General features: G+C 44.2%; 1 protein-coding gene across 1 annotated transcript; it reads right to left on the bottom strand.

Moving 5' to 3' along the window:
- Positions 1-1,665: 1,665 nt before the first annotated feature.
- On the bottom strand, positions 1,666-13,414 carry LOC117042198 (zinc finger protein 345-like). Its single transcript, XM_033141720.1, is given in 5 exon segments — positions 1,666-1,893; positions 1,895-4,130; positions 7,600-7,773; positions 10,872-11,045; positions 13,360-13,414. Coding segments are annotated over 4 exon segments (2,610 nt in total). The 5' UTR covers positions 11,005-11,045; positions 13,360-13,414; the 3' UTR covers positions 1,666-1,826.
- Between the last annotated feature and the right edge of the window lie 666 nt (positions 13,415-14,080).

Raw genomic sequence — 14,080 nt, 5'->3', positions numbered from 1 at the left:
GCCTGAGACGCTCAGAATAATCATCCCCTCATGTCTGCAGCATGCCACGCTGGCCACTCAGCCGCATCCTCCTGGGGGGGGGCAGTGTGGTGTAGTGGTTAAGAGCGATAGACTTGTAATCTGGTGAACCGGGTTCGTGTCTCCGCTCACCTACATGCAGCTGCTGGGTGACCTTGGGCTAGTCACACTTCTATGAAGTCTCTCAGCCCCACTCACCTCACAGAGTGTTTGTTGTGGGGGGGGAGGAGAATGTTAGCCACTTTGAGACTCCTTAGGGTAGTGATAAAGCAGGATATCAAATCCAAACTCCTCCTCTTCTATCGTATGGTATAGCTTTTCCCTCTGTAAAAGCGCTTTCATCTTGACCTGCCACATTGGATAGGTCTGGGGCGTGAGGAGAGGAAACGATGGGGCCATTGGACTAGAATGCGCACAGGCCATGTCTGCTTTGTACTATATAAAACAGACACTCCTCTCTGTGCAACACAATTAAGACTTGGCTCCTTCAAAATCCATCTCTCTCCCACTCAGCACAATTAACAGGCAAGCAGGGACACTATCTTCTTCTTGGCAGCAACATACCTCCATAAATCAAGCAGCAACAGCCTGTGAGAAAACAGCTCCTGGAGAACAGTTCCAGAAAGCAGCCACATTGCAGCTCACAGCTTCTTGACCTGGCAACCGATGTCCAACCTCTAGGCCGATAACTGATGTCAGCACACCCTGTTCAGCCCACATCTTAGCGCATACATGGGCTAGGCAACTGGAGCACCTTCACCGACCTTCCGACCACAGGAACATTCCCGGAGAACTGGTCCTGGTGCAGTGGACTCACATCTGTTCATTGTGAGCACCTTAATAGCAGCAGCAGCAGCAGCAGCAGCAGCAGAGTAACGGAAGCAAAACTAAATCGAAAGTTCTTTCTAGTAGCACGTTAGAGACCAACTGAGTTTGTTCCTGGTATGAGCTTTCGTGTGCATGCACACTTCTTCAGATACACTGAAACAGAAGTCACCAGATCCTTAAATATAGTGGGGGAGTGGGGAGGGGTATTACTCAGAAGGGTGGTGGGAATGGGTGATAGGCTGATAAGTGTGGAAAACCTGTTGACGACTCTAAACGGCTGCAATTAGTCTTGCAGGGAAAGGCAAGGGGTGAGATGGCAAAAGATGGCTTTGTTATGTATAATGAGATAAGAATCCAATGTCTTTGTTCAAACCAGGTTTCTCCATGGTTTTAAGGAGTAATACCCCTCCCCACTCCCCCACTATATTTAAGGATCTGGTGACTTCTGTTTCAGTGTATCTGAAGAAGTGTGCATGCACACGAAAGCTCATACCAGGAACAAACTCAGTTGGTCTCTAAGGTGCTACTAGAAAGAACTTTCAATTTTGTTTTGACTATGGCAGACCAACACGGCTACCCACCTGTAACTGGAAGCAAAACTGTGGAGGCTTTGTGCATACCTAATTTATTTCTACAGTCACTACAAATCACTACGGACATGCATGAGAGGAACAGCTCTCACACAGCCATCTTATCACTACATAGATAAGAGCGAAAGCTTTTTTAACCAGGGACAGAAGAGTCGAAGAGCAGTTTCTGCCCCCTCTTTCTCTTACCAGCAAAGCAAAGCAAAACAAAAGATCAGGAGATTCTTGCAATGGGAGGGGTGAAAATATAAACGTTGCCCTCCTTCTGAAGCTCTTTCCACATTCTGGGCATCGAAATGGTCTCTCCCCATTGTGAATTATTGGATGGGAGGTGAGATGGTGGGTCGTCCAAAAGCTCAACCCACATTCCAAGCATTCATATGGTCTCTCTCCTTAATGAATTCTTTTATGGAAAGTGAGACTATCCTTCCTTGTGAAGCTCTTCCCACATTCCAAGCACTGGTTTTCCCCCTGTATGAATTCTTTGATGGGAAGTGAGATGGGAGTTTTGACTGAATCTCTTTCCACATTCCAAGCACTGATAGGGTTTCTCCCCTGTATGAATTCTTTTGTGGGAAATGAGATCCCCATTCTGACGAAAGCTCTTTCCACATTCCAAACACTGATAGGGTTTCTCCCCTGTATGAATTCTTTTGTGGGAAATGAGACCCCCACTCTGACGAAAGCTCTTTCCACATTCCAAGCACTGATAGGGTTTCTCCCCTGTATGAATTCTTTGATGGGAAGTGAGATGGGTGCTCTTACTGAAACTCTTTCCACATTCCAAGCACTGAAAGGGTTTCTCCCCTGTATGAATTCTTTGATGGGAAGTGAGACTGTGGCTGTCACTGAAACTCTTTCCACATTCAAAGCACTGATAGGGTTTCTCCCCTGTATGAATTCTTTTATGTGAAATGAGGTTCTGGTTGTGACTGAATCTCTTTCCACATTCCAAGCACTGATAGGGTTTCTCCCCTGTATGAATTCTTTTGTGGGAAATGAGATCCCCATTCTGACGAAAGCTCTTTCCACATTCCAAACACTGATAGGGTTTCTCCCCTGTATGAATTCTTTTGTGGGAAATGAGATCCCCACTCTGACGAAAGCTCTTTCCACATTCCAAGCACTGATAGGGTTTCTCCCCTGTATGAATTCTTTGATGGGAAGTGAGATTTTCCTTCAGACGGAAGCATTTTCCACAGTCTAAGCAGTGATAGGGTTTCTCCCCTGTATGAATTCTTCGATGTGAAGTGAGATGGGTGCTCTGACTGAAGCTCATTCCACATTCCAAGCACTGATAGGGTTTCTCCCCTGTATGAATTCTTTGATGGGAAGTGAGATGGTCACTCTTCCTAAAGCTCTTTCCACATTCCAAGCATTGATAGGGTTTCTCCCCTGTATGAATTCTTCGATGGGAAGTGAGACTGGAACTCTGACTGAAGCTCTTTCCACATTCCAAGCACTTACAGGGTTTCTCCACTATATGAATTCTTCGATGGGAAGTGAGAAGGGAACTGTGACTGAAGCTCTTTCCACATTCCAAGCACTTACAGGGTTTCTCCCTTGTATGAATTCTTTGGTGGGAAGTGAAACTTTTGCTGTAACTGAAGCTCTTTCCACATTCCAAGCACTGATAGGGTTTCTCCGCTGTATGAATTTTTTGATGGGAAGTGAGATTTGAGCTGCGACTGAAGCTCTTTCCACATTCCAAACACTGAAAGGGTTTCTCCCCTGTATGAATTCTTTGATGGGAAGTGAGATCGGTGCTCTGACTGAAGTTCTTTCCACATTCCAAGCACTGAAAGGGTTTCTCTCCTGTATGAATTCTTTGATGAGAAGTGAGATGCGTGTTCTTTCTGAAGCTCTTTCCACATTCCAAGCACTGATAGGGTTTTTCCCCTGTATGAATTCTTCGATGGGAAATGAGATTGGAGTTGTGACTGAAGTTCTTTCCACATTCCAAGCACTGATAGGGTTTTTCCCCTGTATGAATTCTTCGATGGGAAGTGAGATGTTGTCTGTGACTGAAGCTCTTTCCACATTCCAAGCACTGATAGGGTTTTTCCCCTGTATGAATTCTTCGATGGGAAGTGAGTTGGGTGCTGTGACTGAAGCTCTTTCCACATTCTAGGCACTGAAATGGTTTCTCCCCTGTATGAATTCTTTGGTGGGAAGTGAGACTTTGGCTGTGACTGAAACTCTTTCCACATTCCAAGCACTGATAGGGTTTCTCCCCTGTATGAATTTTTTGATGGGAAGTGAGTTGAGTCCTCTGAATGAAGCTCTTTCCACACTCTAAGCAGTGAAAAGGTTTCTCCCCTGAATGAATTCTTTGATGGGAAGTGAGATTTGAGCTGCGACCCTTCCCACATTCCAAGCAATGATAGGATTTCTCCCCTGTATGAATTCTTTGATGAGAAGTGAGATGGGTGTTCTTTCTGAAACTCTTTCCACATTCCAAGCACTGATAGGGTTCCTCTCCAGTATGAATTATTTGATGCGAAGTGAGATTGTCCATCCAACTGAATCTCTTCCCACATTCTGAGCACTGATAGCCACTCTTCCCACTGTGAGTTCTTTGATGGGAACGGGAACTCTGAATGGAGCTCTCTCCACACTCCCAATTTTGATATGGCTTCTCCACTGTGTGGATTTTGTCATGGTCTCCCCCATTCTTCATTTCCAATTCATCACCACCTACAACAAAGAGAGAAACTAATTATATGCTCAGGAAGAAACTGAGCCCCCAATTATTGAACAAGGCTAATGAACATTTGTGAAAGAGGAAGAATGGAAGACATGAGGTCTTTCTACAGAGGTCACGGCTTTTGTCGACCAGCATTCACAGACATATTTAGATTTTTGTTGCCACAATCATGAAATCCACTCCAAATCTAACATTGGTCTTCTCTTTAAAAAACGGGCATAGGCTAAAACCCAAACCTGACAGAAGTTACCTCAACTTTCCTAACAATGTGTGAATGTTGCCTCCAAGATGATATGGAAAAGGTGACTATCACTCCAGGAGGCCGTTTTCTCAGTTGGGTCTGTTCTCAACTGTCAAATGAAAGATTTTCTGTGAGAGCAGCTGCTGCTTGTATTATGCTGCTATGTGCCTCAGAAAAAGTCTATAAAGTCTCATATACAGTGGTGCCTCACAAGACAAAATTAATTCGTTCTGCGAGTGCTGTCGTATAGCGGAAATTTCGTCTGGCGAAGCACGGTCGGAGGAAGCACGGTTTGACGAGGGGGGGAAATTGCAAAACGTTATCGTTTTGCGAGTCACGGCCATAGGGAAATTCATCTTGCGAGTCACCCTTTCGTTAGCGAATGCCTTTCATCTAGTGAGTTTTTTTATCTAACGAGGCATTCGTCTTGCGAGCTACCACTGTAGATATAAGCACATGTAATTCACTCTTAAGACTTAATGTAGCAGTATTATTTAATGTTGAATTATTTTGGTCTTTTGAGTGTAGCTTATTGTCTTGAATAACAAATGGGATAAATGTAGAAATAATCTAAATCAATAAAGAATATCTATAGATATAGATAAATTAGATATAAGCACATGTAAACTTGTTTTAGTATATCAAGTAATGCAATGTGTTCTGTTTAAACTCTAAACAGAGAATCTTGTGGAGTCTTTTCTAGGAGAAAAAAAAGCTATGTTTTTTAAGGGTCAAACAACCCGGGGCAACCTCCACACATATAAATACCACAGAAAATGGGTTTTGGACCCACAAAATCCAGAAAACAACAAATAATCCAGAAAGACAGATGCACGTTTTACCTCAGAAACAGACATTAACATTTTTTACCACTTGATGCCAGTGTACTCTTAATTATTCTCTCAGAAACAATTATTAAAGGCAGATTGAAAAGTAGAAAGAAATTTTTAAGTTGCATAGAGGAAATTTTACACAGTGGAATAGAAGAATGAGAATAGTGTTATACAGATTTGATGTGATACAATGTATTAAGGCAGGTGTCTTACTGCCAGAGAAATTCTTCATAATTCAGAGAAAGTTTGTGAATTTACAAGATGTCATCACAATTTAATAAGAAACCTTTTTGCTCTAAACATGAAGAGAGATTGCCAGGGTCCTGTGACAGAATTTTGACTATCATTGAAAAGTTAAAGCTGGCAGAATATTCTATGTCTGAAGAACAGAAAGGGAGCTATATTCTAGGATCTCTTGGAATTTTTGTTGATGTTTTCATATCCAGAATGGATGGTAATCCAAATGGAACATTCTGAATTAACAGAGGAACACATTGAAGTTACTGGGCAGTTCACACAAACATAGTCATTGTTTAAAAAGGCACGACTAGACAAAGAACATTCACAGTTGATATGCTATTCTGGGTTCACAGGGGGGATGTTATAATAATAATAATAATAATAATAATAATAATAATAATAATAACAACAACAACAACAACAACAACAACAACAACAACAACAACAACAACAACAACAACAATATATTCCTAAATCTCTTACATATATTGATTGCTCAGCTTAACAGATACATAACACTGGTCTTGAAAGACCTACATTGGCTCCCAGTACGTTTCCGAGCACAATTCAAAGTGTTGGTGCTGACCTTGAAAGCCCTAAACAGCCTCGGTCCTGTATACCGGAAGGAGCGTCTCCATCCCCATCGTTCTGCCCGGACACTGAGGTCCAGCGCCGAGGGCCTTCTGGCGGTTCCCTCACTACGAGAAGCCAAGTTACAGGGAACCAGGCAGAGGGCCTTCTCGGTAGTGGCACCTGCCCTGTGGAACACCCTCCCACCAGATGTCAAAGAAAACAACAACCAGACCTTTAGAAGACATCTGAAGGTGGCCCTGTTTAGGGAGGCTTTTAATGTTTAATAGATTATTGCATTTTAATGTTCTGTTGGAAGCCGCCCAGAGTGGCTGGGGAAAACCCAGCCAGATGGGCGGGGTATAAATAAATTATTATTATTATTATTATTATTATTATTATTATTATTATTATTATTATTATTATTATTTAATACCCCGCCCATCTTAAACATTAAAAGCTTCCCTGACAGGGATTCTGTCTTCTAACAGAATCCCAGACGCTGTTGGTCTCCATCAAAATAGTGGAGGTTCATCACATAGAGGTATGCATGGAATTTCAAAACTGATCTTATGATCCAACAGGAAGCATTACCGAGAGGGTCCATGATCCCACGATTCTTCTTCTTGACTTCCTTATGCAGAGTTCTTTGGTCAGGATCCAGCACTGACCATTAATGATGAACCATATAGTTTTGAGATATACAAATGACATGAGAAGACCTGGTCTACATGTTTGTATCATTTATTATTCATATGTTCCTTGTTTTTAGAAGCAAATAAAGTTATTCCAAAAAAAAGAAAGAAAACGGCAACACACAGAGGCCCTGTCTGCATTCAAACTGCAAAGCAGAATCACGTTACTTTAAGAGTCGTTGCTTCTACTGCTGTGTGATGGAGCGGTAAGTTGTCTGACATTGGTGGATCATTCAATCATGGCCTCTGTTGAGATTCCATTCCACCTTAAGTTGCAGACATGGGGCTTTTGCGCGTCACATGTCTGTTTACATGCCAGCACAGAGATTGCTGGGAACTTCCGCTGCGGCTTTTGCTTTTGACTCCCTCTCGGAGGAGATGAAGGAGAGCAGACATGTTTTCTTTGTCTTGATTTATGTTTGATTTACCGCTTGTAAATATGCTCACACAAGCCTCTCAGTGCCACTTTTGCCATCTGCTGAAAGAGTGTGCTCAGGCTTCTGAAGTCTGGGTCGCTATCTACGTTGCTCCAGGGAGCGGGGAAATTGGCCAGCATGTTGGCTGGGAGGGCCTGATACTGCTGGGGGCTAACCAGCTGCCCTCCCAACTCCCTCTGGATGCCAACAGGCACTGGTATTAGACATTTTGAGCTACCAATACATCGTGGTGGCCAGGGAGCTGTGATGTATTCCTAGCTCAAATTGCCTGCAGATGACAAAGGCGCAGGCAGGCAGGTGGAGGAGCCCCAAATGTGCTCACCTTCTCAATCTCCATCTGCCTGCCTGCCTGCCTGCTTCCTCCCACCCCCAAGCTGTGCAAGCCCCGATATCTCTCCAGCTCCATCCACCCATGTCCCCATCTCCACTCCCCTGGAACTCACCAGATCTCTTCGAGAGCCCTAGAGAGGAACACCCAGAAGTTGTGAGGAGGGATGCAGGAGACAACCTGACCAGGTCAACCGTCCATCTTCCCCCTTCCATCCTCGCCAGCTTTGCAGGATCCATCTCTTTCATCCTTCCTGAAGAGTCAAGGAGCCACAACAAGCTGCAGGGTCCTGGGAGAGGGGAAGAAGCAAAGGGAGCCTCAGAGGCCCTGCAGGGATTCTCCTGCCCGTGCTTATCTATGGTATCATAAGGCAAAAGTTCATAAAAGTTTTCATAGTCATAATAAGAAACTCTATTCTTATTTGGAAAAATATAAAAATATAAAGATTTGTTTGAAAAGAAAACAGCATGGTGACTTTCCCCATTAGAAGCAATATCTTTGAAAAATGTACCATATTTTTCGCTCCATAGGACACACTTTTTCCCTCCGAAAAAGCAAGGGAAAATGTCTGTGCGTCCCATGGAGCGAAGGCACTGGACAGCAGCGGGATCCCTCGAGCGGAGGTATGCCTCTGCCACCAGAGCCATGGCTCCCAGTGGCGGGGGAGGGGCGAGCAGCCAAAATCCTCCCAAGCAAAGCGAGAGCCTGGCTCAGCCCCGGAGAGGCAGTTGCTCCGCTTGCAAAAGTGACAGCCTCTCCGCGGCTCGTGCACCTGCCTTGCCTGCCTGCCTTCTGTGGGGGGGAGGCGCATCCCAAAAGCGGCACCTGAAAGCGGCACTTTTGGGATGCCCCTTCTTCCCTGCCAGTTACCAAGCCTGTCCCTTCTCTCTGCTCGCAGTCAAGCAAGAAAAGCGAGAGCCTCTTGGGCACTGTGCTTCCTTCCTTCCTTCCTTCCCCCTCTCTCTCTTTCTTTCTCTCTCTTTCACCCCTTCCTTCCTTCCTTCCTTTCCTTCTCCCTCTTTCTCTTTCTTTCACCCCTTCCTTCCTTCCTTCCTTCCCTCTCTCTCTTTCTTTCTCTCTCTTTCACCCCTTCCTTCCTTCCTGCCTTCCTTTCCTTCTCCCTCTTTCTTTCTCTCTCTCTCTTTCACCCCTTCCTTCCTTTCCTTCTCCCTCTTTCTTTCTCTTTCACCCCTTCCTTCCTTCATTTCTGTCTCCCTCTTTCTCTCTTTCACCCCTTCCTTCCTTCCTTCCTTTCCTTCTCCCTCTTTTTTTCTCTCTCTTTCACCCCTTCCTTCCTTCCTTTCCTTCTCCCTCTTTCTTTCTCTCTCTCTCTTTCACCCCTTCCTTCCTTCCTTCTCCCTCTTTCTTTCACACTCTCTCACCCCTTCCTTCCTTCCTTCCTTCTCTCTGCTTTCAAATGTCTGACCACAGCCAAATAAACCACACATTATTTACAAGTAAAAAAAACCACACCATTCAGTTTTGCTGTGGGTTCTTTTTAATACCATTTCACTCGTTACTAGCTGTATGTAGGCCAAGTTGAAGTGCATCTCAACTTGCAGATAGTCGCTTAGGAAATATATCAGCAAAGGGATTACAGTGAACATGAATGTAATCCTTTCTTTTAAAGTATACAAAATACCTCTTCAGAAGTTAATCAAACACAGTTGAACGCATACCTAATGCTAAAAGGTTTGTGCACTGTGCACTGCTGTTTGGCATTCCAGTACTTTCGGCTATAATACTCTGTGCAGTCGGCATTCAGCATCGTCAGGCATAGTGCTATCCTACATCAAACTAAGGAATATGCTTGATATCCATTCCATTCTGCACATACTCTATATATTCTGCACTGGCTGAAGTGTCCGAAGCGTCTTTGGAGGCAGCCCTCCGTAGAACGCATGGCAGGATGCGGACCTTGAGGCTGTCTGCTTGCTTTACAGCGAGGCGAGAGGAGGGACGGATGGGGGCCCCTTCTGCCCCTCCTCCCAGCTCACTGCAAAGCAAGCAAACGGAGAGCCACTTACATGCTCTGCGCGGCCCTCGCTAGAAAAGGATATTTTCCCCTTGTTTTCCTCCTCTAAAAACGAGGTGCGCCCTATGGAGCGAAAAATATGGTAAATACGAGGATAAATTGGCCGACATATAGAGAGCTGTTAACAGAAACTGACAACCAATTAAAATTAAAAGACTTTGAAGAAGTAAGAGAAAATGTAACAGACTGGTTACAATATTTCCAACTAAATGAAACTTTTAAAAATCATCAAAAGAAAGGATTTAGTTATCAGGTGTCAAGATTTCAGAGAGAAATAGTAGAAGGTAGTACAAAACTGCTGTCAAAAATGAACAAGCCTGATATGATAGAAGAAGTGTACAAAAAAGCCCATGCTGGAATACGTGAAAATCCAGTCCACGATAGGAAACCCAAGAGGGAAGTCAAAAAGAAGAGGTGGAACCGTCCCAAGTTATCCCTTGCCCAGAAGAAAGATCGTGTGGCTCAAAAGAAGGCTAGCTTCCTAAGGGCCCAGGAGCATGTGGCTGATAGCTAAGAGCCCTTCCATAATTTTCTATGGAGATGTCAGAAAAGAGAATAAACTTATTGAACCAATTAAAAAAAATGAACAATCTGCTTTTGGAATGGGACACTAAAGAGGAACAGGTCAAATGTGTTGTGATAAAATGGGCAAAGGATGTGGGACATAATAATGACAGATTGGGAAAGGCATTGGAAGTTAGATTCGAAATTTTCTGCATGTACTTTACTGAAGGAGAACTACATGAAAATGATGCATAGGTGGTATTTGACCCCGGTTAAATTAGCAAAAATGTACTTCTCACTCGCTGGATCAACACCTTGTCGTGTTGAGTGGGCTTAGAAGCGTAGGAAGTCGCTCGGGCACCCGGAGCGGCAAACATGACGTGCACCCAGGGGGTGGGGCGTCACTACGAAGTGCGCATGCTCAGTGTCACTGCATACATGCGCCGTACATGCGCTGCACATAGCGGGTTGCCAGTGGTGCCGCTCCAGCGCTGTACAGATGGGGCCGGGATCCACTGCTTTAAAGAGGCGTGGCTTCTAGTGCTGCGTGATGGATCAATAAGTTGTCTAACATTGGTAGAGCATTCAATCACGGTACTGGTTTTAGACATTTTGAGCTGCCAATATGTTGTGGTGGCCGGGGAGCTGGGATGTATTCCTAGCTCAAATTGCCTGCAGGTGACAAAGGCACAGGCAGGCAGGTGGAGGAGCCCAAAAATGTGCTCACCTTCTCAATCTCCATCCGCCCGCCTGCCTGCCTGCTTCCTCCCACCCCCAAGCTGAGCAAGCCCCAATACCTCTCCAGCTCCATCCCTCCATGTCCCCATCTCCACTCCCCTGGAACTCACCAGATCTCTCGGAAGTCCCTGGGAGGGAACGCTCGGAGGCTGCGAGGAGGGATGCAGGAGACAACCTGACCAGGTCAACGGTCCATCTTCCCCCTTCCATCCTCGCTAGCTTTGCAGGATCCATCTCTTTCATCCTTCCGGAAGAGTCAAGAAGCCACAACAAGCTGCAGGGTCCTGAGAGAGAGGAAGAGGCAAAGGGAACCTCAGAGGCCCTGCAGGGATTCTCCTGTCCTAGATATTCCCCTGCTCCTGGAGAAGCACAAATGGGGCAGCCCCTTCCCAACAGAAACCCCATTTCTAAACATTTCCGGTGGTTCCAATTTCCTCTGATTACTCCTCTCCCCACTTCATAAGGCTGGCATGGTCTGCACAGTAGTGACCTGAGAATAGATCCCATTGAACTCAGTGGGGTAATTGACAGAACTTGGTGCAAAAACCAATCACCGTCCTGTCCCCAACCCTGAAAACTGCAACACCAGGCATGCTTATCTATGGTATACAGGGTTTCATAGTCATAATAACAAACTCAATACTTAAAGATTGGGAAAAATATAAAGATTTATTTGAAAAGAAAACAGCATGGTGACTTTCCCCATTAGAAGCAATATCTTTGAAAAAAGTAAATATGAGGATAAATTTTGGCCACTAGTGTACACTGGAGGGCTGTACTAAGAGCCACCCTCTCCAAATTGTTTAATATGGGATAATAATGATTGTCTGTGTGTACACATACAAATAAATACAAACAGATAAATAAACCCAGCCAGATGGGTGGGGTATAAAATTATTATTATTATTATTATTATTATTATTAATGATCCATTTTCTTAAAACATGTTTTAGTGCTGTGTATCCTTTTTGAACTGTGGTGCCCAGAACTGGACACAGTATTCCAGGTGAGGTCTGACCAGAGCGGAATACAGTGGTACTATTACTTCCTTTGATCTAGACGCTATACTCCTATTGATGCAGCCCAGAATTGCATTGGCTTTTTTAGCTGCTGCATCACACTGTTGACTCATGTCAAGTTTATGGTCTACCAAGACTCCTAGATCCTTTTCACATGTACTGCTCTCAAGCCAGGTGTCACCCATCCTGTATTTGTGCCTTTCATATTTTTTTTTTTTTTTTTTTTTTGCCCAAGTGTAGTACTTTACATTTATCCCTGTTAAAATTCATCTTGTTTGCTTTGGCCCAGTTCTCTACATGAAGCCTCTGGGTGGGGTTGTCCGGCGGTTTGGAGTACATTGCCAGGAGTATGCTGGTGACACTCAGCTCAAACTGAAGCTCCATCCGGACAAGACTGAGGCCCTGGTAGTGGGCAGTTCCCTAGACCGGATATAGTTTGCTATATAGTTTTGTATGGTTTGGTGTACAAAGTACACCCTGGAGGTTGACGTCACCTCTCACTATATATAAGGGTCTGGTGACTTCTGTTTCAGTGTATCTGAAGAAGTGTGCATGCACACGAAAGCTCATACCAAGAACAAACTTAGCTGGTCTCTAAGGTGCTACTGGAAGGAATATTTCAATTTTTTATTTTTTTACTTTATTTTGACTATGGCAGACCAACACGGCTACCTACCTGTAACTGGAACTATCAATATAAACGAGCAAACTGATTAAATAAAGAAAAAAGCTGAGCTACGTTAGAAAATTAATCCAATAAGAGATCAAGGTCCAGATCAAGGGAAGTAATCGTACTATTCTATTCTGCCTTAGTCAGACCACACTTGGAATACTGTGTCCAATTCTGGGTACCACGATTTAAGAAGGATGTTGACAAGTTGGAGCGTGTGCAGAGGAGGGCAACCAAGATGATCAAGGGTCTGGAAACTAAGCCTAATGAGGCGTGCTTGAAGGGGCTGGGTATGTTTAGCCTGGAAAAGAGGAGACTGAGAGGAGATACGATAGCCGTCTTAAGGGCTGTCGCATGGAGGAGGGAGCATGCGCTGGAGGGTAGAACTCGAATCAATGGCTTCAAGTTGCAAGAAAGGAGATTAGATTCTGACTAAACATTCGGAAAAAAAACTTTCTGACAGTAAGACCTGTGGAACAGACTCCCACTAGAGATGCTGAACTCTCCTTCCTTGGAGGTTTTTAAACAGAGGTTGGATGGCCATCTGTCATACTTTAGCTGAGATTCCTGCATTGCAGGGGGTTGGACTAGATGGCCCTTGGGGGTCTCTTCCAACTCTATGATTCTATGGCTCTCTCTTTTTTTTTACTCAGGTTTACCCTGGTACTATTGGGCTGAAGCATGGCGTTGTAATTTCACCCAGAACAGGACGTTCAATTCTGTGGTAGGGAACACGCGCTATTTCCTGCTGTATGGCAAAAAAAGCCCAAAGTGCACTTTTTTCACACCTTTGGATCGCAGGCTTGGGTATTGATCCCGAAGCAGAAACGCAGGAAAGGTGGTCCCAGATCCCAGAAAATGATTTTCTGTGGGTATGAGCCAGGATCCAAGGCGTGGAGTTTTGCTTACCCAGAAGGCAGCAGGTCACGTGTAGTGGTAAGCAGAAGTTCCTGAGATTCCTGAATTGCAGGGGGTCGGACTAGATGACCCTTGGGACCCCTTCCAACTCTAAGATTCCATTATTCTGAAAATATAATTTGTCTAAAATGAGCTTGGAAGATATAAAAGTATTTGGATATATGTATATGTATTGGTATACGGTATTATAACTGTACTATTATAACTGTAATTGTATGAGTGTAACAAAATAGGAAATTCTTTCCAGTAGCACCTTAAGAGACCAACTGAGTTTGTTCTTGGTATGAGCTTTCGTGTGCATGCACACTTCTTCAGATACGCGAAAGCTCATGCCAAGAACAAACTCAGTTGGTCTCTAAGGTGCTACTGGAAAGAATTTCCTGTTTTGTTTCGACTATGGCAGACCAACGCGGCTACCCACCTGTAACTGGAACTGTATGAGTGTAGTTGGGTGTGTGTTATATGTGTATGTGTGAGTTATGTGTAAATGTAATTGTATAATGTATCAATGTACGTGATAGTTAATAAATAAATATTTATTTTTTAAAAATAAAAAAAGATTCCATTATTCTGTTAATCGCCCTGCTAAAAATGTTGCCGTTTCTGCTGTCTCCTCGTATCCTTGATCTGCCAGAAGAAAAGACACAGTAGCAATGCTGGACCGACCTGGCAAAGAGGAGGAATACCCTCTCCCCTCAACTCCTTATCGAGA

This window comes from Lacerta agilis, chromosome 2 (assembly GCF_009819535.1).
Source record: "Lacerta agilis isolate rLacAgi1 chromosome 2, rLacAgi1.pri, whole genome shotgun sequence".
Taxonomy (NCBI): domain Eukaryota; kingdom Metazoa; phylum Chordata; class Lepidosauria; order Squamata; family Lacertidae; genus Lacerta; species Lacerta agilis.
The sequence above is the reverse complement of the archived record's forward strand: the minus strand, read 5'-3'. Positions and strand labels throughout refer to the sequence as shown.